General features: G+C 44.3%; 3 protein-coding genes and 1 long non-coding RNA gene across 4 annotated transcripts; 2 read left to right on the top strand and 2 right to left on the bottom strand.

The window, feature by feature from the left end:
- The first annotated feature begins 924 nt into the window (after window positions 1-924).
- LOC141809293 (uncharacterized) lies at window positions 925-17840 on the top strand. The gene is made up of 3 exons (XR_012599998.1): window positions 925-1306; window positions 13111-13326; window positions 16340-17840. It is a non-coding gene; the product is annotated as an uncharacterized LOC141809293 (long non-coding RNA).
- Window positions 8534-15547, bottom strand: kcnj4 (potassium inwardly rectifying channel subfamily J member 4). The gene is made up of 3 exons (XM_074696264.1): window positions 14962-15547; window positions 11627-11744; window positions 8534-10694 (listed from the first exon to the last, which is right to left on the bottom strand). Exons 2-3 carry the CDS (start codon window positions 11647-11649, stop codon window positions 9077-9079), a joined length of 1641 nt encoding a protein of 546 aa, XP_074552365.1. The 5' UTR covers window positions 11650-11744; window positions 14962-15547; the 3' UTR covers window positions 8534-9076.
- Window positions 17841-19311: 1471 nt separating the features above from the next.
- On the top strand, window positions 19312-22342 carry kdelr3 (KDEL endoplasmic reticulum protein retention receptor 3). The gene is made up of 5 exons (XM_074697197.1): window positions 19312-19731; window positions 20694-20794; window positions 21012-21170; window positions 21421-21673; window positions 22203-22342. The coding sequence occupies exons 1-5, from the start codon at window positions 19641-19643 to the stop codon at window positions 22244-22246; spliced, it is 648 nt and encodes a 215-aa protein (XP_074553298.1). The 5' UTR covers window positions 19312-19640; the 3' UTR covers window positions 22247-22342.
- Window positions 22343-23270: 928 nt separating this feature from the next.
- On the bottom strand, window positions 23271-24872 carry LOC141809942 (GTPase IMAP family member 7). Its single transcript, XM_074697196.1, has 2 exons — window positions 24514-24872; window positions 23271-24389 (listed from the first exon to the last, which is right to left on the bottom strand). The coding sequence occupies exons 1-2, from the start codon at window positions 24548-24550 to the stop codon at window positions 23359-23361; spliced, it is 1068 nt and encodes a 355-aa protein (XP_074553297.1). The 5' UTR covers window positions 24551-24872; the 3' UTR covers window positions 23271-23358.
- Between the last annotated feature and the right edge of the window lie 827 nt (window positions 24873-25699).

Here is a 25699-nt window from a genome sequence, read left to right as displayed (position 1 = left end):
AAAAGTAAGAAATTTAGACTTTAATGAGATTGTGCTAACTAAGTCAGTGAAGTCGAAAATATGTGACAATGAGTCAAAAATATTAAATAAACTTGACCGTCAGATGAATTACATAAGGTTTAAAATAGAGAATTCTGAGGTAAACCGGTAAAGTTATGAAATTAAAAGACTCCGTTATGAGATTCATGATCAGTTTGATGAGATTAGGGAGATTCAAGTCTGAGCCGGTTTGTTCCTTTCAGCTGTGAATGACTTCTTTAAAAGTCCTGTTTGGTTTAACTCTCTGTACATCAGGTCTGTACTCAGATAAAGTTAGCTCACTCAAACTTTAACCCTGTTTTTAAATATCCATACTGATTCTCCACACCGACTCTGATCACCCGGAATTTTACACCACTACAACCAGTTCGGGACAGTCCAGGAGGTGAAACGGACTTCTCTCGGTCTGCCTCCCTCTGAGTGAGGTTTGAGAATCTGATGAGCTGTAACTGCAGATCCAGGACACGCTCCGAGGCATCAGACTCTGATCTGCTCCCCTCCAGTGGATCAGAGTCTGACCCCGGGGGACAAACTGCACTGCAGCCTCTCTGAAAACAGAGAAATCAGAGGAAAAAAACAGCTCATATAGTGCGCAGAGAGAGGAGCGTGGAGGAATCTTTATTGTCTGTATTATCATTATGAAGATGAAAGGGAGAGTTTCCATCCATACACTGCTCCTGGAGTACACAAACACACACACTCCGTCCCCCTCAACAATGACCCCTTGTCTCCCCGCTGTGAGACTCTGGCACTCAGTCCTCCGAACCTCTACTGTGTGTGCGTGTGCGTGTGTGTGTGTGTGTTTGTGTGTGAGAGAGAGAGAGAGATAACGGAGTCCTGACCATGAGAGCATCGCTCTGTCTGCCTCTCTGCCTGTCTCAGTCCCCCTCTCCCTCCTTTCTTTGCGTCCTTTGTTTTATCTCAGGTGAATCGTAATCATGTGATCAAAACCAGCACCCCCTTCCCGCTGACATGAGAGAACTGTGGAACAAAAAGCAGTGTGTGCACATGAAAACAGAATAGAGGGAAAGGCTGCTGTCTGTTCCTGTAACGCCACTCTCTGTCCGAGGCTCCTCTCACACACACTCACAGAAAATTGCCCCGAGAGCGCGGTGGCTCTGCCGGGGAGCGCGGTGGCTCTGCCGGGGAGCGCGGTGGCTCTGCCGGGGAGCGCGGTGCTGGGACTGTCGGGGACACTTCGGGAGTCACACCGTGGATCAGTGTCCCGCTGTGGACCAGAGGATTTGTGACCTGGCTCCAATCTGAAGTGAGTGTTTGTTTTGGCCTTTTTGCGTTAAATACTAAAGGGAGGTGGACAGGCCACAGAGTGAGTTGTTGTTCCCTCTGATGATGATGATGATGATGATGATGATGATCAGGTGAGGCAAAAAGCGACGCTGATTTGAACTATGGCTGCAGGATGTGTGAATCACATTGAGCAGTCTGTGTTTGATGATCCTGAAGTCTGACGCTGAAACAAATTGCTAAAAACTGTTTTTCATTGGGTTAAATTTTCCTGCGTCCTTGAATCCGAGACTGATCTCATGAGAGGAGAAAACTGATTCTCCTGGAACGGGCTTCCAAAAAAACAACAAACAAATAAATTAAGCCTGCTCCGTGCGCGGGGTGCGCGCTCTTTATATGAAATTACGCACAACACGTTTAAAAACGGAACAAAAGATGGAAAGTTGATCCAATAAAGGCGTTTATATCAGCATTTATTTAATTTATTTAATCTTAATGTTATCACAAACGGAAAGATACAGTCTGTTTTTAATTCGAAAAAAAAAGTCGGACTTTTAAAAAAGCTCCGATTCCCTCCTGAGCCCGTGCTGAAAAATATTTATGCATTTTTTTCATTTTTTATTATTATTATTTATTTTTTTTTTGTAATTTAGAGATGATGACAAAAAAATAATTTGATTTCTCTGAAGTAGTTTTGATTTTATTTTTTCTTCTTAGATTTAAAATATATATTTAATAAAAATCCTGAGATGAGGCCTTTGCCAAAACTCCAAAGATGAAGCCATTAGTTCTCATTTCCGGCTGTTTTCAGTCAGGGATCAAAGTGATCCAGATCTCAGAATCTTTAGTAGTTCCTCTGTGATTTTAAGCTTAATGAAAATCAAATACAGGAGTTGGCGGAGAATTTTTGATATATTGTCCAAGATTTTCAGGCCCATTTGTTTTACTCTGTACTTTTATTTGTTTTAAATAAGGTCATGAATAAATCAAACATGTATTGAACACAAAGATCCCTTCATATGGCAGAGCTGGGTCTGTTTAAAAGAAGGAGTGTGTGACAGTTAAATGACTGAAGGTCACTGTGACCTTCATTATCATTTGTTGTTGACAGTTCATAGCAGAAGTCCTGCTCTCTCCAGATTTTCATTGATTATTGAGGGAGGAGGGACCACGATGCTATCAGTCGAGACAGGCCCCAAAACAACAAAGGTTCTGTGTATCTGCGAGAATAAACTCTCATAAAACCCTCAATGATTCAGTTGAAAACATTTAATAGGTTTTTCTTTAATGACTGCATTTTAATAAGATGCAGGGTTTATGTTGCCATAACGACAGCTCTAGCCTTCACCTGTTTTCTGAGATTCAGACATACAGGAGGAGTTTCCTCTGTGCTGCTCGAGACGTCAGCACCAGGCTTTAGAAAGTCTGAGAGGAGACGTAAATGATAAGTTAATCTAAAGTGAGACTCACTCACTCATACACACTCTACCTCTCTCTCTGTGTCTGTCTCCTCTTGGGTGCACCTGTGCAGCCTGGAGCAGGTGTGTCCATGTGTTGAAGTGGATCAGTGAACCCTGCAGACAGATCTGGAGCAGGGCTGTTATTGAAGTTATTAACTTCTTACTGATGGAATCAACTCTGCCGCTGACGTGTTCTGGATGACAGCAGTGTGAGAGAGTTGGGCTGTTTGGAACAATCACCAGTGATGAGGGGTCATTGACGGAGTCTTATTGGCTCCTCCAGCTGGGCAGAGAGGTCAAAGGTCAGCCCTGGAGTAGTCAAAGGGGGGAGTTGTAGTATGTGTGTGTGTGGCAAAGGCAGTGATAGGTGAGGACTGGGAGTTTGCTAGGATGTTGTGTGTTTGTGTGTTTAAGAAGGTATGTGTGTAGTTGTGTGTGTATGTGTGTGTGAAACTGCAAATGGATAGAATTTGTTGTTATGATTGTAGGAGTTTCAGCAGACAAGCAAGGCTGGTCGGGTGGGGCAATAAATGGTGCAAGACTTGGTGTGTGTGTGTGTGTGTGTGTGTGTGTGTGTGTGTGTGTGTGTGTGTGTGTGTGTGTGTGTGTGTAGCTCTAATGAATAGCCCATTGTGTGTTCTGCTTCATATCTCCGTTGGCCAAAGGAAGGAATCCAGTTACCTCGATTGTGTTGACGGGAGAACATCTTAAGGAAATTGATATATGGAGGCTGAGGGAGTGTGTATGTGGGTGAGGAGGGGGAAGAAGGGGGAGTAGAAGAGATGAGGAGAGCAGCTTTAAGGGTAAGGGGTCCAGGAGAGTAGAGGTGTGGTGCTTCTCTGCTGGTCTTCCATGGTCAGGTTTTCAGTTACTGTGTCAGCGTGCAGCAGGCTGACCTGTGAGTTAAAATCCTCTCTGACACAATCTGTGTGCAGCTTCAGCGATGTGATTCATCCTGAAGAAGCTCAGAGTTTGATCCATCATTGCTGCATCCAGGTGAAGTTCAAGCAGCCATAGAGGATTGTGCTGAGATGTCAGAGAGCGGCCACAGCAGCTGGTCTGATTAAGGGTAAACACCTCAGAGGAGCAGACGCACATGAGGAGGTGACACTGAGTGTGTCCATCAGCATCTCTGCAAACACAGATCAGGCTGTTAGTCCTGTAGTGCGAGGAACTCAAACATGAAGGCTGACGGATTAAACTTTATGAAGAACTTCTGCTCATATTCAAACTAGACATGCACTGATCGCTCAGTGCCGATTTCCTTAATTTTGGGGGAACAGTGGTCAGTGACCGGTGATCGGCCCATACTTGCATATAAAACTGATCTTTAAGACCTCCGGGAAGGACTGACAGCCAGCCTTTGTTGCTTTTTGCTCTGAGACCTTAAACCCAGGATACTTTTTTGGTTGTTTAGGTTAAAACATAAAGTTTTGTTTTTGTTTCACAGGTATCGTTCGATGATTTTCAATAAAATAAAAGTAGAACATTGAAGGTATTGGTATCGGCTAGAGATAGACCGATATGGATTTTTTTGGGCTAATACCAATACTGATTATTAGTAGACAAGGAGGCCGATGACCGATATTTGAAGCCGATATTAATCTGCAGTCAAAGTGAAAATATTGGCATGAAAAATTTGAACAATAGAAACTCCAACACTTAACTGCAATCAAATGCCTTCAAGCATATGTTTATTAAACAGCTCCCACACTTAGCAGCATGTTTTATAGAGTTAAATGAAAACTTCAAAAAATAGATAGCTAAATTGCCAAAATAAAATTTCTATGAAACTGCATTAAAACTGGACAGAATGTAATGTAGCAGTCATGTAATGCAGTAGTTTCTGTTTGGATTTACATGACTGATAGGGCTTCCATAGTGTAGACAGGCAGAAAGAAGCATCAGAGCCAAAACACAGTTTTGAATGGGTTTCATATCGGCTGTCGGATTAAAAAAAGGCCGATGCCGATATGCCCCAAAATGCCAAATATTGGCCCCAATAATCAGTCTATCCCTAGTATCGGTCCAAATCGGTATCTGCAGGTCAGGCTTTTTAAAGATTTGTGACTGGCCAGAAAATTGTGATCGATACACCCCTAATTCAAACTATGAGCTCCATAAGGCCGCCTCACTCACCTCTTCATCTTACATGCACTTTGACTCCATGTCTGTGTTTCTGTGTGTTTCTATGTGTGTGTTTTTGTGTTGGTTTCACATACATGAGCGGATTTCACGGCGAGATTTGGAAACTCCCAAACAAGCCGTGTCTGCAGGAAGGAGGACATGGTTGAAGCTGATGGGTGGAGGGGGTGGGAGGCGAGGGAGGTGGAGATGGAGTCGTTTTCAGGAAAAGACAGAAAATGATGTTGAAGAATTTAGCGAGGAACAAGGGGGTCCTTTGTCAGGGCGGCTCTGCTGCATGTCTGGGTGGTTGCTGTGAGGAGCTTCATCACAGCGATGATGATGAGGATGATGATGTGCTGCTCAAAAATGTTGGATTTTAATGATTCTCTCACAGACTGTTTCTCCCTCTGGACACATAACAAAACGTTCATGAAATAACTGATGCAGCTGGACGTTCTGATCTCTGAGCACCACAGATATCTGCAAACAGCAAGAGGATATAAGTCTGTCCTGGAGGAGTCTTTAGCCCTGCTTTGGGTTGAGCAACAACGGGTGGCATCACATTAGTCTTTAGCTAAGTGAGTTTGACTGCTTTTAGAGGAAAGTGACAAAGATAGCAGGTCCAGAACATTCAGACGACAGTCAGACAGAAATCAGATCTGCTCCTGTCTTAAAGAGAGACATCATCATCAGTCCAACGCAGATCCTGACTTTCTTTGACCCGTGAGTGGTCTCAGACCCTAACACTGGTGATGAAGGGACTCCGAGTTGGATTTTCAGCTTTAGTCTGATCTTTTCTCTTTGAGAGAGGTTCTCAAAAATGTCATAAATTGGAAACAAGGCCTCTAAGTGATGTAAGCACTGAAAGCTCAGTAAAGGTGTGTATCAGCGGCTCTGAGAGTGTGTTGACCTGAGTTTTGTTTTTTAGTCTCAGGATAATTTCTTGTTTATCAGAGAGGGGGGATGAAGGGAGAGCAAGAAGAGGAGTGATGCTTCCTGGGGGAGATATGGAAAAAGACGAGGATATAAAAGTCACTTTCCAATCATGAGTTCTTCTCGGAACATTGAATTAAGCGGCATGAAGGGGTGGGGGGCCTGCAGGGTCTGTGGGCGGCTGGCTGGGGGAGCCTGAATGAAAGAGTTTGTTGTTTGATGCTGAGAGGGAGAAAGAGGGAGAAAGAGGGAGAGAGATGGAGAGAGATGAAAGAGGAGAAGGAGACAGAGAGTTTGTCAGGCATCAGTCCCCTTTCCCTTCGCCTCCTCACCCCGAGGCCTCCAATGCTCTGCCCATGTGAGTGAGGGTTCAATCACAGGGTCCACAGCTGCACACACACACACACACACACACACACACACACACACACACACACACACACACACAGAGTCACGTGTGCATGAGAACATGATCAAACATCTATCAGTCACACATCAAAGATCATTTTTATTTTAGGAAACGGATGGAGAATTGGAGCTTAAACGTTAATCCACTTTATGGCACATAGAGTCAGACAGATTTATCACATCAGCCAAACACTGGACAAAGAGCGCATACACACACACACACACACACACACACACACACACACACACACACACACACATACATAATCACACCGATGAATTCATGAACACAGAGGAACTGCATGAAATATAAGAATTACACTAACCTGTGAAGAGATGAAACTACAAACTCAATAACAGTAAAGAATTAACTGAAAACACTTTAAGTCAGCCCAAATAAAGTGAACTGTGTGTGCAGACAAAGGCCAAACAGTGAAAGAGCTTATCTCATCTGTCAACAGAACACTCAGAGATTCACCAAACATCTTGATTGAGTCCTGCAGCACCCTCGAAGAGGAGCAGCAGAATGACATGAAGACGTCTGAATGTTTGATTATTTAGTAAGAACTGAATATGTGACAGTAGAGTGATGTAAGGATCCGCTGATAGGGGGGAAAAGAGGTAGCAAACAGGAGAAGCAAAGAAAAACATAGGTGAGGACTCTTTTTACACTAAGGGCGTTGAAAGGCCTTACTGCAGCTCTCTGTTGGAGACAGCACACAAAAAGAGTCAGACCCCCTAAATCATCCTGGAGAGGCCCTGCAGGGACTGTCCTCCTCTACCACTAAGACCATCAAACCAATCACCAGATCACCCTCGGCCAGTCAATCAGTCTGTCAGCGGTTATTGACAGCTAATAGGCCAGAGGTCACCTGCTGCAGAGGAACCAGCCTCTCTCCTCTGTCTTTACCTCTTTCATCAGTTTCAATAATAATAATAATAATAATAATAATAATAATAATAATAAATACCAGTATTCATTCTTGACAGTAGATGGCACCACTCACCTGGTGAGTTGCTAGGCACTGCCCTGTTGGTTGTGGCTGCCTGTTGCAGTGGCTCTGTCTTTTTTGTCCGTTTCTTGTAATTTTTTGTCTCTTTTTCGTAATCTTTGTATTTGGAGTGGATCATTAATTTGTATGGCTCATTTGTTGGTCATGGACACCAAACTTTTTGTGGCTTCAGTGAAATTTTTACTACTTTTTCTCCTGTGTTTGTCTGGAGACCCTACATGTAACCATGGCTGCATTGTTTACATGTGAACTCAGCTGTTGGTAGCCTGTAGCATGTCAGTGCTAACTGGTGTAAGGCCTGATGTCTTCCCACAAGGTGATGAGGAGGAGGTGAGGATGACGTGCTGGTTCTCAGGTGTGAGTTAAGAAGTGACAACATGGACCTGTCCTTCCATCCGTTGTTATTGGGAACATAAGATCTATCTCCAATAAGATGGACGAGCTAGCTGTGCTAACCCAGCAACAGAGGGAATACCAGAAGGCAGAGTAGCATCATACTGTTCTGCTGTTCACAGACATGGCTAACGGAGCTAACATCAGACACCAACGCCACATTGGAAGAGCTTCACCTGCTGTGAGCAGACAGGATCCAGGAGACAGAGACTGAACAGACTTCTGAAGAAGCTCAGTCCTGGACCCTGTGGAGGTGGAGGCTGGCTGAACTGGAGAATGATGGACAAGCTGTCAGCATCTGTTTTCTTATGGACCTTTTTGCACTTTCTATACACTTTCTTACTTTTGTTTTCTTGATTTCTGCTGTGACTTCAATTTTGTTGTACTTGTTACAATGACAATAGAGTTCTATTCTATTCTATTCTATTCTATTCTATTCTATTCTATTCTATTCTACCCCTCTTGACAAAGTGCTTATGTCTCCAGACCCAGCTGCAGATTCAGGACCATGTTTCTTGACCTTCAGTTCTACGACCGTCAATGTCTGACATAGTACCACCCAGTGGCCACCAAGGAGCACATCTTAATGTGCAGCTGTAACTTTAACCATGACTGTCACAACTAAATTAACTTTATGAAACTTACATCCTTCGTTCTTCTTACCTCCTTCACTGAGGTTAACATGAGAAGAGTTTATAAGTCAATGTAAGCCCAAAGGAAATGCCACACTGCAGGATAATATTTCTGTTTTTAAACTTGTATGTCATGATTTGTTTGAGCTCTGCTCTCTCTGCAGCTCGCCACCAGAGATTCTGTGCTGAAACAGTGACATCTAGTGGTTGAATTAAAGCTCTCACTCCACAATCATCATCCTTAACCAGGAGGAGTCCTAAAAAGACAAACAACCATCTGATTTCAGTGTTTATTTACATTTACATGAAGAGGAGTAAAGAAGAAAAAGGAGGAGTTAAAGTGCTTTGATTTTCTCCAGCTCAAGTAGTTCAGGTGTGCTGATGTGGTTCTTCGAACTGACACAAAGCAGGAAGCTGAAAGATTATCTCTCAAAACAAGAGAAAGATATTTACAGTGAGGATTAGGAAACGATCAGGGCTCATTGTGAATTCTACCAGTTCTCTTCATGAAGACCACCTGTCATGACACCTCTAAAGAAGCCAACCCTCCCAGAGTCAGTCTGCACCAAGTCTGAAATATGGTTTCAGTTTCTGGATTGTTATCTACTCTGCTTTCTTTAAAATATCCTAAAACAGACTTCAAAAGCATGTCAGGGTTTTGGGCCTTTAAGTTTTGCAGCTGTAACATGAAGGTTCAAAACAACCAGACCAATCAGGGTGTATGTTTAAGACATGCAGAGCACAGTTCAGACAGAAACCCTCCCACAAACTCAGACCTGAGCTAAGACTGGCCAGAGAATGAAAACAGACATGTGGTGATCTCGTCTTACTGGACCCTCTCCAGCTCCTGCTCGCTCTTGTAGCTCACAGGATCCAGAGGGATGGCCGTCTGCAGGATGTCAAACTCCATCTGGTTGTTGTCCATGTCCAGCACACACATGATGCCATGACTCCCTGACCTCTCGGTGCCCGTGTCCTGGAACATGTTCTGAAAGTCTACAGACACTGAAGTCCTGCAGTCCTCTGTCCTCCCTGTCCCTGCAGACTGAGGCGGGCTGAAGACATCATCCTCATCCTCCCCGCAGCTCAGCGCCATTTCGTTCTCATAGCAGAAGGTGCTCACAGACCGGGGGATCAGGTCCTCTGTGGTTTTAAAGAAAGGAGACGCAGCAGTGGAGGCCCTGCTCACCGCCTCATCAAGCTCTTTGGCACTGAGGTGGGGCGTTGATAGGACCTCGTAGGTCTTGTGGAAGCGAGCGTAGTCCACCTTGTAGCAGTCCCTGTCTTCGTAGATCACAGGCTCAAAGCGGTGACCCCACAGGATCTCCCTCGCCACATAGGAGCTTCGAAACTGCGTGGTCATAGCCGTGGCCTCCACCATCCCCTCAAGGATCACCACGATCTCAAAGTTATCCACCTCCAGCCCAGTGCGACTCAAAGTGTACAGAGGGCTGTCCTTATCAATCTCGTGGACGATGACCAACGGGGACACCAGGAACAGCCTGTCTGTGCCCTCATCGTAGCCCACGTTCAGGTCCATCTGCTCCAGAGGGATGAACTCCCCCTCTGCTGTGATGTACGAGCGGATGAGCTGAGCGCGGACATGAGCCTCCACGATGTGGCTCCTCCGCAGGTTTCCCACCCTCCACATGAGGCACAGCTTCCCGTCCCGTAGGGCGATGACGGCATTGTTGGAGAACACCAGAGTCTGGTTCCTCTTCTTGGGCCGCGCCATCTTTGCCATGATGGTTCCAATCATGAAGGAGTCGATGATACAGCCCACGATGGACTGAACCACCACGGTGATCACAGCGACGGGACACTCCTCCGTCACGCAGCGCCAGCCATAACCAATGGTGGTCTGAGTCTCCATGGAAAAGAGCAGTGCCCCGATGAAGCCCTGAACGTGGAGTATGCAGGGAATCTTCTGTGTCTGCCCCCCTGCTGGGTGTCCAGAGGAGGGTCCATGCAGTGTCCCAGCAGCAAACCCGTCCCCTTTCTGCCTCTCAAAGTCCCCGTGTGCCAGGGAGACAGTGTAGAAGATGACCCCAAAGAAGAGCCAGGACAGCAGGAAGCTTGAGCAGAAGAGGAGCAGCAGGTACCTCCAGCGCACATCCACACAGGTGGTGAAGATATCAGCCAGGTAGCGTTGTCTCTTCTCCTCCATGTTGGTGAATAAAACATTACATTGTCCGTTCTTCTTCACAAAGCGGCTCCGGACTTGACTGGAGCCCCAGGTCAGGATCTTCCCGTTGGAGTTGTTCATGCCTTCTTGGGCCCTGGAGCTGGGCCCAGCAGCAGAGGCTCTGGACCTCCTCCTCCTGTCGTCTGCCTCAGTGTCCCTGGCTGAGCGAGGCCGGGAATGAGAGGAACCGTTACAGAGGCCTAGATTGGAGATCTTCTGCCGCTCCTCCTCGGGGATGATGTCTGACACGATGCTGTACCTGTGGGGTCAGCAGAGGAGGTGGGGTCAGACATCTGGAGACAGACAGAGAGAAACCAGCTAACAAGTGGGTGAATATCTGTCCCTTGAAGGTAAGGCAGCAGGTCATCTGAGTGTGTTTCTGAATCTTATCCATCTCTCCTCTACCTGCAGGATTATTATCTGGGACGGTGAGTTCAATATATCCACATGAGCAGGATCCTCCTCTGACAGATTATCAGATTATTCATGAGTCAGTGTGTTGTCAGACTGCTCAGGGCAGACCGATGTGGTCCTGTCCTCGTTACATCAGCTCATCTTGAAGATAAGCTCCTATCCTGCTCACAGAAACCCTCCTGTAGAAAAGTTTTCATCACATAGATCTGTGAGAAGAGTTCAAATCCAGCTACTGCTGCTCAGGACTAGATGGGACAGCCTCAGCCTTTCTGAAGACCTGCTGGGTGTAAATATCTCCAAGCAGGTCCTGACTCACCAGACCAGCTGAAGAAAATGTGCAAACTGAGCAGAGAGCTGCTATAAAACACATATTTTACACAGCCTGTGAAAAGAAGTGAATCCACTGATGACGTAAACAGAGTAAAGACGGTTTTCAGGATCTTTACATGATTTACAGCTCAAATAGAGCTCTCTCTACGTCTCTTTCCTGTGTTTTAGACACTTTTATTTCAGCTTCTGTCTGAGACACTTTCTTTAAAGCACCGTCTCTTCAAGGCTCCTCCTTCAATCTAATTGGCTGGCCTTCTTTTTAGGCCAGGGGGTGGAGCTATGGACAGACCTTGGTGTTTGATGCCCACCCTGTGATAACCTCATCCTTTCAGCAGATCTCTGGTTAAGACCACTCTCCAGGATATTTTCATTAAATAGAATTAATTTGTGAACCCCAGCTTCAGTTCAGGAGTCCAGGACTTCAGGAGACAGGTGGAGGATTCTCACCTGTGTGAACGACTTGTTCCCATGGCCTCAGTGGCGCCTTGTGTTGGACCTTAATGAAAGGCCAGACTCAGTCCTGTGTCCGTGGATCAGGCCTTCACCTTAGGAGGAGCTGGAAACACTGAGAAGAGGAAAGCAGAGATGCAGAGTCAGATAGAATAGAATAGAATAGAATAGAATAGAATAGAATAGAATAGAATAGAATAGAAAATGCTTTATCCCTGAGGGAAAATTCAGGATCATTAGTCAGAAATTAAGATCAGCTTAGGTGAGGAGGACACGTCACAGCAGGTGACCTCTGTCAGGAGGGTCAGAGGTCAGAAAGCGCAGTGAGTCAGATCATTTAGGTAAACATTGACAATTGAAAAAGATGACCTTTAGTTTCTGATTTTTTAAACTAATCTCTTGTAGCTTCATCGGGTTTCATCTGTGAAAACTCCACTCTGAGTTTTTGTTCTGGACAACAGGTTTAAAAGGATCTGGACTTAATCCAGATTCTAAAAAATTTGTCGAGGAACGATAAACCATCCTGACCCACTCTGTGACGGGGTCTGTGGGTATAAAGTAGCAGTCTCACTATTATTCTGAGCTCATGATGCAGCTTATTGACACCACAGAAGAAGAAAGAGACACTAATTACATGACAGCTTACAAAAATTAAGTCAGATCATTTAGAGCTTCCCCTGCTGGCTGATTGCAGATAGGACATGGATTAATTTTTGGAACTTCAAGTGAGAAAAATTGGAAAACTTAAAAAAGGACGAACTGTGTGAGATTCGGGTATTTTATAGATTTGGTAAATTATTCCAGTAGATGTTTTCACACCTGAAGGACCCAGTTCTGCACCTCCAATCTGGGCCTGCTGGCATCTTGATATATTTTCACCCTTCTCTCTGCATATATAACCTGGGTTTGGTTTATAGAGTCTGCAAACCTCTCAGACAGACGTTGTGATCATTTCGTGTGATTTTATGTTTTGTAAACTTTTTGAGGCCTCAAATAAAATCCCCTCTGTCAAAAAGTGGGGACAGTTTTTTTTTTCAGGAGGATCTGGAGTCTTATATCACACGAGAACAACACAGGCCTTATTAGAGGATTACATAAAAGCATCTGTGCAGAAATACAAAGAAAGTCCTGTTAGATAATCTCTTCATCATCAAACAGAGCAGGTAGTTAATCCACCATGAGGCTGTGGTTGCAGTGGTTTCTATTTTTTGACTTTTCTTTAAAAAGCCGGGGATTTCTGAGGGACTGGAGCAGTATGAGGGATGAATGTGAAGACAGATGACTGTGACGTCAAACCAAAGCAGCGCTCAGAAATCTCTGACCTTAAGTTTGATATTAAGATAACCAAGGCGTAAACCGAGACACATTTATTTTTTATCTGCGTAAATCATCTCTCTCATTGTAGAGTGTGTGTGTGTGTGTGGGTGTATGCAGTGGAGGACTACACTCTGATGTTTTGCATGTGGTCTCTCTCCCTGCAGGTGATCCTGAGTCCAAACAAATCCACGGCTATGTGCAGGCCTCCTCCATCTCTGTGAGAGGATTCACCTGATGACCAGGAGTCTGTTCAGAGCCTCCCACCAGCAGGAGGCCGGAGGAGTCCATGTGTTACCATGCTAAGTGGTCCACAGGTAGAGCCAGGGCTCTCTCTGGATCCAGTTTCCATAGAGACACAACTCCTGTGGCAATTTGGGGGGGTAAGGAGAAGTAGAGGGAGTCACACAAAGGGGGCTGTGAGGGGATGTGGATAGAACTGAGTGCTCTCCTAATGTGAGTCAGCGAGAGGGCAGAGGGGCAGCCCAGCGTCATACCTCTGGTTTTAGTTCTCTCTCTGTCATCTCTTTTCTTTAAACCATTCACTTTCCTGAAGAGGATGCCATGCTGACTTCTTCAACACAATTTAGAAACCATTTTCTTCTCACTCTTCCCACCTCTCTGGTCTTTGGGTGAGGGGTTTAAAATTTGTGCCCACCCTCTCTGAGTGGATTTCATTCTTGGTGATCTGTGACACATGTTGACACCAGGAGTTTAAGCTGCAGAGAATGTCTTAAATAACAGAGGGAGAAATATTTATGCATGCAGCCCTGTTTGTCCTCAGATCAGATCCAATAGGAAATAATTGTCCTTTAATAATTGGACTGAAAATAATCTTAAGTTGTCCCTAATTTTAGGAGTTGGTGAAGTCTTTCAGATGCAGAGGTGCTTTGTATGGAAGCCCTAAGTGGACATGAATTGAGACATCCAGATGTTGTCATGAGGTCTTGATTGAGCCCAAAAGACCAGAGCTGGTCTTTCTATAAAGGTGATCTCCTGGTCATTTCTTGCTGGATTCAAGCCTTGGTGGTGTGATGTGTGGTTTTCTGTGAGGGAGCAGCATCAGAGTTCATTGGCTTGTTGCTTTTCTATGCAGCAGCATGCTGGATCTGATACTCGTTGAGATGAGAGTATCCCAATCAAGACAGAAAAACAACTGTGTTCATGTGATAAAGTTGTGCAAACGACCTGTTTGCACACAGATCTGCAGAAATGATTGAAGATGTTTGAGAATGTATAAAGCTGTGGATGTAGTAGAGGTAGATGGATTATTTGGTGCATCTCTGCTGGTCACAGTAACGGTCACAGCTTTTTAAAGGCAGTCCAAACATGTGCCACTCTTACAGTAACAGATCATCTAGATGTGTACGAGTTAGAGTGAAGTGTGCGTAATCCAGCAGAATAAAGGTCTCACTGAGTCTTTGTGTTCTGGATCCTGGACCAAAGGAAGCTGTTTTGAGTCAGTCAGTCTGTATTTAAGGGTCAGTGTTCTGTGCACAGGCTCCTCTCACTACTTGCTTCTTGTCCTCTGAACTCTCTTTATTTGAGAACAAAACAATGCGAAGCGGCCTGCTCACCACTCAGCCCGTCACGAATCATCCCACAGAAAAGTATCAGCCACTGCAGAGAGGCTTTCCCACGCTGACCATCGCCTCTGCCTCAGCTCCAGCTCACACCAGATCATCTCTCTGTACATCTTTAACACATTCATCCTCACAGAACCAAACGCAAACACTGAAATCTTAACCACATCAGCACAGACTCACATCACAATGAGTGAGTCTGTGTTTTTATCTGAAAAATCCTGTTTATCGCCTTTTTCCTGAATTATTGATGCTTGAGCTGTATCAGGTCTAACTCTGAGCTCATTTCATGATTACTTCTATGAACACTCTACAAACTGAAGGTTAGTATTAGAATGATTTCAATCTGACACCTGAGAAGGAAAAAAAGTCTCCAACAGTTAAAAACTTGGTCTAAAAGTTGATTCTTTGTGAGAGAACATGAATCAAACTCACCCAGAGTGTTGTTGAGTGTCCTCTGACTCTTGGTTAAACTTGAACACCTTTTGCTTCACTTCTTAAAATCCTCTTTCATTATGCAGGACGGATCCTCACATCCCTGCTTCCTGCAGACTGAAGTCCTTTTTCTCCTTCTTCTTCATTCTTTCATCCTGTTGTTTCTTTCTTTTAATCCATCTCTGTCCTCTACTGCCTCCTTCGCTGACTGTAATCCTGTCTGTGCACGCTCTCCTCTGATGTGCGTCCTCATGCAGCCTGAAAATGCTGTGTCAATCTGCAGAGAGCAGGAAGGAGAGATAGGCAGAGGACAGGAGAGAGAAGGGGGCTCCTCTTTTCTAAGCAGGTGTAGGTGGTGAAAAGCGCCTGACGTGATGTGTCCATGTAAGCTAGTGAGCTCTGATCTGAGTCATGATCGCTGTGAGGAACAACAGAGATGACTCCAACAGGTGGGAGACAGAAAGGGGAGGATGCTCAGGAGAGGAGGCTCAGAGAAGGAGGCTCAGGGGAGGAGGTTGAGAGGAGGATGCAGAAACTTGATGATGGTCAGAGTAATTTAAGCTCTTTAACTGTAAACTCAGCGTAAAGCTTTTTCTTTCCCTCCTAGTCTTCTCCCTCAGCATGTCTGTGGTTAACAACCAGAAACTGGATTGCACGCTTCCTTGTCCTCCTCCTGTAGAAGAGTGAAGTCAAAACACTGCCTCCAAGGGAGCTCAGACTTATCAGACAGTCCAGTTTTTAGGGCATCGATGAGCTGGCTGACGCTGCCCTCTGTGTGTGTTTAATAACTGATTATCAGAAACTCAATCAGATTAGTTCCTGGCTCCTTTGACTCAGCACACCTTGGCACTGTGTCGGCTTTGGTGAACCCCATAGACTGACTGATGGGATTCTCTTCTGTGTATACAAACATTGTGTTTTTCTGATGATAAATCTCATCCATTTTTTACAGTCAAACTCAAAAACTAACTGAGGATCTGTGCAATGAATTGTCAATAACATGCCAAAACACTTTCCAGGAGCTCTAAATCCAGGAAATGAGTTACCTTTGTTGTTGTTTTGGGTTAACATTTTGTGAACTGGAACCAGTTGTAACAAGGGTAAAGTTGACAAAACTCCACATAAAATATTGCAATGTCAAATTGCATTGATGTATTTGTTGTCACATTTGATAAATTGGGCAGTTTTGGCAACCTATAGTAAGGTTTTTAGAAAATATGCATTCTTAAGATATATAAAGTGGCCACTCATAAAGTGGCCAACATACGGGCCCATACGGAGCGTTAATCAACAGACTAATGAGACCCAGAGTTCTGAATATTTAAGTCATAATTGTTATGAATGTTGGGCTCCTCCGATCTTCTTGAACTGCTTACAGCATCAGAGAGGGATCAGCTCTGCTCCGGATGCTCCAGGATGTCTGCAGAAGCTGTGGGTTCCTCCTCGGTGTGTCGGTGGGCCCCCTCACTTGTCCTCAGCACACCATGCTCTCTAAGTAGGCTGAATGTGTTTTCTGTGTAATCTCAGCTGCCCTGTGATGTTTTTACTTCAGTCAAACTGCAGTGTAGGATGCAGGGAGCAGGATGTGAGCAGTGCCAGAACTCAGCTGCAGTTTCTGGATTAAGAAGGAGGCTGAGGGAGGAGGTGGGAAGAAGACGCTGAGGAGAAGAAATGGATGACGTGTGGTTTACGGTTCTGACCAGGGGTACTGATTCAGAGAAAAGAATTAGGAGATAGAGTAAGAAAACTGAGCAGGTGGAGACTACTTTCAGACTGTCACACGCATGTCCAAAAGTGGAAGTTATTTTAACTTCATATGAAGTCAGCATGTTGGCCTCCTGCAACTTCATATTTTTATAACACAAGAACACAAAGGTCAGCAGAAGATTTTACTAAAAGATGACTTTCAGATGGAGATGTCTGAGCTTGTAGTTAATATTTATGGATGGAAGTGAGATATACAGGTGGATTTAAAATAAAATATACATCTATGTATTTCTGACTGCACCCATGTATCATGAAAATATGTTTTTAGGTGGGATTAAAAAGATTTTCAGGAAAGAACCTCCACAAGCTTACCAAAACTGAACATGAATTGGAGTAATATTTGACCAGCAGGATCAATATTTTGACTGAAATCATGAAGTTTTGTACTTTGCTTCACCTTGGCACTGTGTCGGTTTTGGTGAACCCCATAGACTGACTGATGGGATTCTCTTCTGTGTATACAAACATTGTGTTTTTCTGATGATAAATCTCATCCATTTTTTACAGTCAAACTCAAAAACTAACTGAGGATCTGTGCAATAAAATTGTCAATAACATGCCAAAACACCAGGAGCTCTAAATCCGGGAAATGAGTTACCTTTGTTGTTGTTTTGGGTTAACATTTTGTGAACTGGAACCAGCAAAACTTAATCCATCCAGAGGTATACAAAAAGTTATGGATGTGAATAGATAAGAAGAGTTTGTATGAATAAATGTTTTGGAGGGGAGACCAAGGACAGTTGTAACAAGGGTCAAGTTGTAACCCTTGAGGTGGGACTGGGATTTTTGTTAGCCTTTTTGACAAACCTCCACGTGAAATATTGCAATGTCAACTTTTTTGATGTATTTGTTGTCACATTTGATAAATTGGGCAGTTTTGGCAACCTATAGTAAGGTTTTTAGAAAATATGCATTCTTAAATACAGGAAACTTCAGCCCCCTTTTGTGAAATGATAATCTTTTAGGGGGAAGAAAACTTTTTTTTTTCATTGAGGGAACTGCTATGATGAGACAGAGGTCTTTGAAACTCATACATGAAATATGATATGTTTGTCATTATAGGTACAAATCCTTTACTCTTCAGAACCAAAGCAATTTTGTTAAAAAAAATATGTAAAATAAATAAATTAATAATTTTAAGTCTTAAGTCATTGTCACTGTCCTTATTTTATCATGTTACATTTCACCCCAAGGTATGTTACAACCAAGGGCGGACTGGCCATCGGGAGCACCGGGAGGTTTCCCGGTGGGCCGCTGCCTCAGTGGGCCGGTACGACCGGTGACACCCCCCCCCCCCCCCCCCAACAGCGGCGGCCGTCGTCGGGCAGAAACATCCGTTGACATACAGACCTGCAGCACCTGCTGTCGTCGGGCTGAACCGATCGTTCAGTCGTTCATAGATCCACAGCGCACCGCACCCCCCCCCCCCCCCGACAGCACACGTTCTGTCCGACGACAACGGGGGGGGGGGGGGGGGGGGGGTGCTGTGGATCTATGAATGACTGAGTGTTACGCGTCCCGTTGTTATGGGCTGGACCGAGTTAAAGTCCAGGGCTGATTTTCAGTCCCAGTCCGCCACTGGTTACAACTGACCCTGACTATGGGGTCAATTGTAATGTTTCAGGACCTATTTTTTTGATTGACCCATTCATTTTCTGATTGTGTTGCAACCTCAGAGACCTGAAGCTAGTTTGTACAGCAGTTTGAAGATGATGGGTTAAAAGTGCTCAAAGTCAGAGACAGAAATTTAAAAAATGTCACAACTGTCCCCAGTTTCCCTTATTTGGTTCCTTATTTCTGCTCTCAGTGGATGATTGCATGATTACTTGTGATCTTTTTTGTTAACCAGATAATAAGAACTCAAAAGTGGAAAATAGAAACAAAAACCTGGGTTTTAGGCTATCTACAGGAAATAAATAGAAAAATAAATAAAGTGAATCATCTCACCTCTTCCAGCAGGATTGTATTCATTTCTTATTGCCTGTAACCTGTCGCCATCTGCTGGTGATTGGAGTTATGTGTCTTTATGGTCCCTCACAAGATGTTTTAATGCTTTATTATTGAGCACAGATTTGACAAGAACAACAACCTCTAAGAGGAATAGATACAACTCAAACAGTCTGATTTCTATGAAATGTGACATAAATATTGAGGATTTATAGAGCATTAAAATTCCATCAAGAGAAAAAGAAAAAGACAATAGCACTGTAACTAGACAAACTGTATTTATTGAATATGGGTCAATCGCGCGAAGAACTGATAAGCATTCAAATCCCATAATCCATCAATATAGAGTCCATGTTTACATCAAGTTAGCCAATGACAATAAAGCATAACACGGAAGTGAGAGATTTGCCTTCAAAATAATACATCCACAAAATATAACAATGACAGATAATATAATGACACATATAAACATCATTTTTCTAGTTTCTTTGTTAGTATATTAACTAAAGGAACTGGTTTTACGAATTATCGTAGATATTTAAAATAAAAAGTCAACGTATCTTGGTTATCGAGATTTTATTTTGAAAGTTCAGCATTGGAAGTTGTGCCATTCAGCGGTTTTCAGGTATCTTAACGCTGCTGATCGCTGTCCGAGCTGTCAGCCACGTCACCTCCCCTCAGACAGCTCCCCTCTCCGGCCGTTGCTGACTCCCAGCTCAGTTTGGAGCCACAGCCTCTTATATGTTTATCCGAGTTTCATGAGTTCAGATAAGCAGTGCGGCAGCTGGACGGAGCGGAGTTTATTGTGACGCTGTTAGCTTCGTGTTTTCACATTCTTAACTCTTTGCTTTCTTTAATTCTGACTCTTGGAGCTCCGTCCCGTCCCCTGCAGACGTGTGAGGCCTGTGAGGAGTTTGGTTCTAGTTTTTCTTCGGTCCAGTTCATCGAAGCCGAACACTAACAACATGAATGTCTTCCGTCTGGCCGGTGACGTGTCACATCTGTTGGCTATCATCATCCTCCTGATGAAGATCTGGAGGTCCAAATCTTGTGCAGGTAAGCTGACCGTCTCACCTGCATCCTTGCATTTTGACGCCGTGCAGACTCAGGTGAGCCCTGCTGTGTTCCTGAAACAGTGTGAGCAGTCAGTCCGTGATCATAGACAGATATCAGACTGAGACACTTCTGAGGAGCTGTGCACGAGTGGAAGCGACGTGGCATTGTTAACAACCTCAGTCCACTGCCTGCTCCACATTTAACATGTCATTCTTTAATCATAGCAAGTCTAGAGGGGCTTGACACCATAGACTGTATAAAACAGTCTTTGATACGTATACATATAGACTGTGATTTCTGTCATGCGCAAAGAAACATGTCTTCGACATGTGTATGTAACATGGAGAGACGGCTCCAAAGGTTTCTCTGACGGGTTCTGAGTTCCTAAGTTGTGGTATGAGTAATATGTGCACAAACACTCATAACTGCAGTATCCTCATGCATACTTGAAGCTTTAACGCTGAGTCCCAGACTTTAAAGGTGTCAGGTGTGTAGTGTGAGAGCTGCAAACATGAGGAGACTTTGATGACACCACATGATGCAGGATATGCCACTAATGATGCTGTAAACACTTTGGGAATATAAACCTTTGAAAAAAACTTTCTGGAACATAAGTCAGTAAATGAACATTTGGAGATAAACATTTGTTTATGTGGTGAGGCGTCACACCCTTCACCAAGTTTGTACAGTCCAATGGTTCAGCCCACAGAAGTGTAGACTCATAGAGTCTGTGTTACAAGTCTGCATCAGAGAGCGAACACACTCAACTTGTGTGTCTCTCACACACACACAAATACAGGAAACTTTAAGTGTGTCAGTGCGTGAGTTGGAAGTATGAATGGCATTCATTTCCTCTTTCTGTCTCTTCTGATCCACTCTGTGTTCTTTTGTCTTATCTTTTCAAAGCAGAAGCACAGCTCAATGTTTTCCACCTCTGAGTTCATATTTTATTTCCTCTGCAGGTATCTCAGGGAAGTCTCAGGTGCTGTTTGCACTTGTCTTCACCACCAGGTACCTGGACCTGTTCACCGTCTTCATCTCTGCTTACAACACAGTCATGAAGGTAAGACTGCAGATCACACACAGGTTGACACACATCTTTACCTGATACATGTCATTTGAAGATTCCAATTCTATTCTTTAAACTAGTGAAACCATGCAGACATGAATCCTGTGTGCAGAGAAGCGCAAGCTGCAGTTTCCTAGATGCAAACTCTCAAAACATCAGTGACAGGTTTATTTGTCTACATCAAGACAGATAATCAATACTCTGCTCTCAGGTGGTGTTTCTCGCTCTGGCCTACGCCACCGTGTACCTGATCTACATGCGCTTCAGGAACACGTACGACTCAGAGAACGACACCTTCCGTGTGGAGTTTCTTCTGGTTCCTGTCATCGGGCTCTCCTTCCTGGAGAACTACGCTTTCACCCCCCTGGAGGTAAACGAACACTCAAAGACTTTCTCCTGAACAAGTGTTTACAGGTGGAGGAGGTTGGAGTGTGAGGCTGGATTTGTTCATCTTTCAAACTCTGTGTCTGGATTAAACTGATCTAGTCCAGTTTTTCCTAAAAAGAAAAACACTGAGCTCCTGATCCTAGGTTGCTCCAGCTCATTCTCCTCCAGGTTAAAACCTTTGAGCAGCTCATGGTTGGTAGTTTCACCTCAAGTTTCCCTACCCCTCCATCCAGATCCTGTGGACCTTCTCCATCTTTCTGGAGGCGGTGGCCATCATGCCGCAGCTGTTCATGGTGACGAAGACAGGCGAGGCAGAGTCCATCACCACACACTACCTGTTCTTTCTGGGTCTGTACCGGGCCCTCTACATCGCTAACTGGGTGTGGCGTTACCACACTGAGGGCTTCTTCGACCAGATCGCCGTGGTGTCCGGTGTCGTACAGACCATCTTCTACTGCGACTTCTTCTACCTTTACGTCACCAGGGGTAAGTTTTTACGCTGCTACAGAGAGGAGGATAGAGTTTAAAAACCAACGAGCGTTTTCATCTCGAGAAGACGTGTTCTTAGTTTACTTCATCAAACAGAGGTTCATAGTTTCTATTTTTGATTTTAAACTGATAGCAGCTACGTTACAGTTAAAGTTCCTCTGAGAAGTGTTTTTTTCTCTGAAGGATAAATAGGAAAATATAGACCACAGCTTGATTTGATAAATTTAAGTTTTATTTATTTATTAAGTTTCTTAAGGTTATTTTTTAAGATTTAAGCCTTGATTGAAACAGAGTGGCTGAAGAGAGACACAAAGTGTGAAGAGCAGAGTGTTAGGATGCAGAAAAGAGTGTCGTGTGAGGAACTTTATCCACTATATATATAACGCACACACTTAAGGTACCAAACCAAACCAGAACCTTTAAGAATACGTATTCTAGCTCTTGTCTGTGATCTGGAATAAAAACACAGCAGCTTTAATCTTTTATCTCTTTCATACCCCTTCTTCACTCTCCATCTCCTCCACAGTGCTCAGAGGAAGAGGGAAGATGAGTCTTCCGATGCCAATCTAAACCCTGATCCATTCATCTGCCCACCTGTGCCTGCCTCAGTCCAGCACCTGAACGCGGTCTGAACCTCACCTGCACGTGGATTCAGAAACAGAACTAACAGTGTGACGTCACTCAAGAGACCAAATTGTCTGCACCTGTAGAAAAGGATTTCCTGTCTTTTGTGTGTGTGGTCAGAAGTGTGTGATGTGCGTGTTTGTTACAAGATGTAAATGTGACACTGGAGATGTGTCTATGATGTGTGTTTGTGGGGGACTTTTGAGCGACCCTGTGGAGACGGTGTGTGTGTGTGTGTGTGTGTGTGTGTGTGTGTGTGTGTGTGTGTGTGTGTGTGAGAGAGAGTATGTGTGTTTGATCTTTCAGGAGACTTTTGTAAAGTTGATCCATGAACCTGTAAATGAGGTTAGCTGTTAGCTCGTAGCTTCAAATCCTGGATGTCAGAGGTCCTTAAACTCAAATCTCTTAACTGCCAAATGTTTGTGAATCCTGCCTGATGCTGTATGGTAGCAACAGATACGAACTGTTATGAACATCCTGTTTGTTCTTCCACAAAGTGTCTCCACACACTCCCTGAGTGATCACTGTGTGCAAATATTTCCTCTCTTTCTTTCTGCAGTATGTGTTACTGTCTGTGTGTCCTCTGGGATGATTGTCTTTTTTAATGTGTGCTCCTTCACCAGAGGAAACAAAGGGCTAATGTTTTATCATGTCTTAATGAAGCCAAAGCTGAAACAGAAGTTTTGAAGTTTTTTATTTGTTGAATCCTCGATTTATGTCCTAGCTGCACTGTGTTCACATGTTGAGTGAGAGTGGGTGATTCACATCAGAGCGTACTGAATCTGTCAAACACAAAGTTGTTGATGAGACACGTCAAGAAGTCACTGTGAGCGGATTGGCTCAACATTTTTATGACTTTCTGTCTCTGACAACACGTGGACTGTCCTGTCAGGGGTGTGTCTGTGTGTTTTGTTCCTTATGTTGTGAAACACTCCAGGATGTTTGCACTGCTGCACACACACACACACACACACACACACACACACACCTACACACACATGCATTGGTTGCGTTGCACAGATGAATCAGACATGAGTTGGCAGGATAAGGATGGTCCCTCAGTGCAGGAACGTTTTCCTGTGTTTGTACAGCACCTTACTCCCCTCTCTGACTGCTCCACTCACTGCCTTTGCAGCCGAGCTGACAGAGAGTGGTGAAGCTGCGAGAGCAGCTGCCCTCTCCATCACCTTCACCTTTTTCACAGCTTTCCCTTTGTCCTTCCCCAGGATCCCTGCTCCCTCCGCTGCACCTTTACCCACCGCCGTCACCAGCTCACACCAGAAGAGCCTCTCGGCCCTCTTCCTGGCCTCGTCTTCCTCTCTCCTTTTCTCCTCCTCCTCCTTCTTTGATCCTTGTTTCTCTTTGGCTTCACATTGATTCGGCTGGGACTCCAGTGTTGGTCCTATTTCTCCCAGAATCCTCTGCTGTACATCTTTGACCGCCGTCTCAGCCTCTTTAAACATCTCACTGCTGTAGCATCCTCCACCATTGCTCGCCACCGTTTTCTCCACCTTTTCCATCAGCTGTATGACCTGCTCAGATCTTTCTGTGGTCTGTGTCTGCTGGCTGTTGTCAAAGATGTGGTACCCTCCTCTGCAGCTGCTGACAAACTCTGACAGCTCCTCGTTGACCTCTAAGAAATCTTGGACGTGTTTCCCTCTCAGCTGGTCTCCCCAGGTGAACAGCACTAAGGTGAACCTGGTGACTCCAGGTCCGAATGTGGTTTTGATCCACTCTAAGGTGTCTCGCTCCTCCTGGGTGAACCTGCCAAGCTGCACCGTCACCACGAACACATGTGGTCCAGGAGAGGAGAGGTCGACACAACGGCCCACCTCAGCCATGACTTCCTGTCGGGACAGCTGGGTGTGGAAGAATCCTGGAGTGTCAACCACAGAGACTCTCCGCCCATCCACCGCCCCGGTCATCCTCTGGCAGTGTTTGGTGACAGAACAGGGGGAGACGTCCACACAGAAGGCAGACCTGCTCAGGATGGTGTTACCTGAGGAGCTCCTGCCTGAACCTGTCCTCCCCAGCAGCACAATCCTGAGGGCTTCATCTGTCCGTGGTGTGGGGGGAGACGCTCCGCTCTCTGTGGGTGAATGAATATCAACACAAATAATCTGAAACCCATCTATCCCATGTTCTAGAACAGAGGATGGTAGCCTTTGGTGCAGTAGCATGATGCAGCTCTAGTGTGATAAAAATAGACCCACCTTCACATGACGCAGCATTTTCAGAGGACGACATCATCAGATAAAGAAAAAGGAGACTTCAACCTGCAGGTTTCTCAAAAAATGAAGAAAAATGTCTTTTGTTTCCTGAGATTAAGACATAAGACTGTTTTTAATAGCAACCGCCTTCAAACCGCAGAGAGCATCAACACAGCTGCAGATAAGCTCCACACGGCTATCTTTGAAATATATCATCAAAAAAGAGTAAAGGAAGTAGAGTCCACTTTAAACGGTTTATATTGGCTCGTTGGCTCCTCCTTTGTGAACACAAAAGCTAAAATTAACCGCTTTAATTTGTGGTATCCTAAGACAGACTTCTGTTAGTCACACGAAGACTTTACATTGTAGTCCTGTGACCACTAGAGGGCAGTGAATAATCATAGTTCGATTTTCCCCTCTGGAAATAAAAGTAAAACTGAAGTGTAATAAAGTTTTGTGTCAATATTTTAGTATACACCAAAAAATGTAGTTTGAATTACCAACCGGAAATGCTTGTCTGTTATCCTGATAAAATTAAACAATGTTAAGTGTATATATATATTTATTTTGATACACCGTTATAGAAACTCTAGATATTCACTCGGACAAAGCTTGTGTTACTTTCATAAATCGGGCGTATTCAACATTAATACGCCTACCATGGATGTTCACAGAAACGTCAACCGAGAAGTCAAATATACGCATGCGCATTTCGCACGATGTACCGAAGTGCATGAGCAACGTTTTCCAACCGACACTGGGAACGTGTCCCTAAACTGTGGACTTGCGAGTAAAATTCCCGAGACTTCGTGAGACTTTGAGAAAGGTGTATCCATAAAAATGTAAATATCATCGCTTTAAACAAGTTCGTTTGAGCTGAAAACCGTGTATTTTGGTTCAAAATCGTTTGTAACTCGCACTGTGACCACTAGAGGCCAGTGAGTACCCAATACTTCGATTTTCTCCTTTCGTGAAGAAAAAAGTAAAATTAACTGAAGAGAAACGCAGTTCTGTGACAGAACCCAAAGAAAAAAAATTAGACAAGTGGTTTCTTTCTTTCTTTCTTTCTTTCTTTCTTTCTTTCTTTCTTAAGCCTAAATGGAACACACCCAGTTGTTTTGCGCAGCAAAAAGCAATACTTTACTCTGTCTTTGATCTTTAGCCTCTGGTTTATGTATTTCGTGACACT

The sequence above is a fragment of the Halichoeres trimaculatus genome, unplaced genomic scaffold, assembly GCF_033239565.1.
Source record: "Halichoeres trimaculatus isolate MK-OKI-2021-1 unplaced genomic scaffold, fHalTri1.1 fHalTri1_scaffold_20, whole genome shotgun sequence".
Lineage (NCBI taxonomy): Eukaryota > Metazoa > Chordata > Actinopteri > Labriformes > Labridae > Halichoeres > Halichoeres trimaculatus.
The sequence above is the reverse complement of the archived record's forward strand: the minus strand, read 5'-3'. Positions and strand labels throughout refer to the sequence as shown.

Bases quoted from the DNA above. Each gene is read 5' to 3' on its own strand.
- kcnj4 (XM_074696264.1), bottom strand. From the start codon at position 11,649: ATGGGAACAAGTCGTTCACACAG. The intron at 10,695-11,626 runs GTGAGAATCCTC...CTGACCCCACAG, and splicing joins GGAACAAGTCGTTCACACAG to GTACAGCATCGTGTCAGACA.
- kdelr3 (XM_074697197.1), top strand. From the start codon at position 19,641: ATGAATGTCTTCCGTCTGGCCGGTGACGTGTCACATCTGTTGGCTATC. The intron at 20,795-21,011 runs GTAAGACTGCAG...CTCTGCTCTCAG, and splicing joins CTTACAACACAGTCATGAAG to GTGGTGTTTCTCGCTCTGGC. The intron at 21,674-22,202 runs GTAAGTTTTTAC...TCTCCTCCACAG, and splicing joins CTACCTTTACGTCACCAGGG to TGCTCAGAGGAAGAGGGAAG.
- LOC141809942 (XM_074697196.1), bottom strand. From the start codon at position 24,550: ATGATGTCGTCCTCTGAAAATGCTGCGTCATGTGAAG. The intron at 24,390-24,513 runs GTGGGTCTATTT...ATTCACCCACAG, and splicing joins AAATGCTGCGTCATGTGAAG to AGAGCGGAGCGTCTCCCCCC.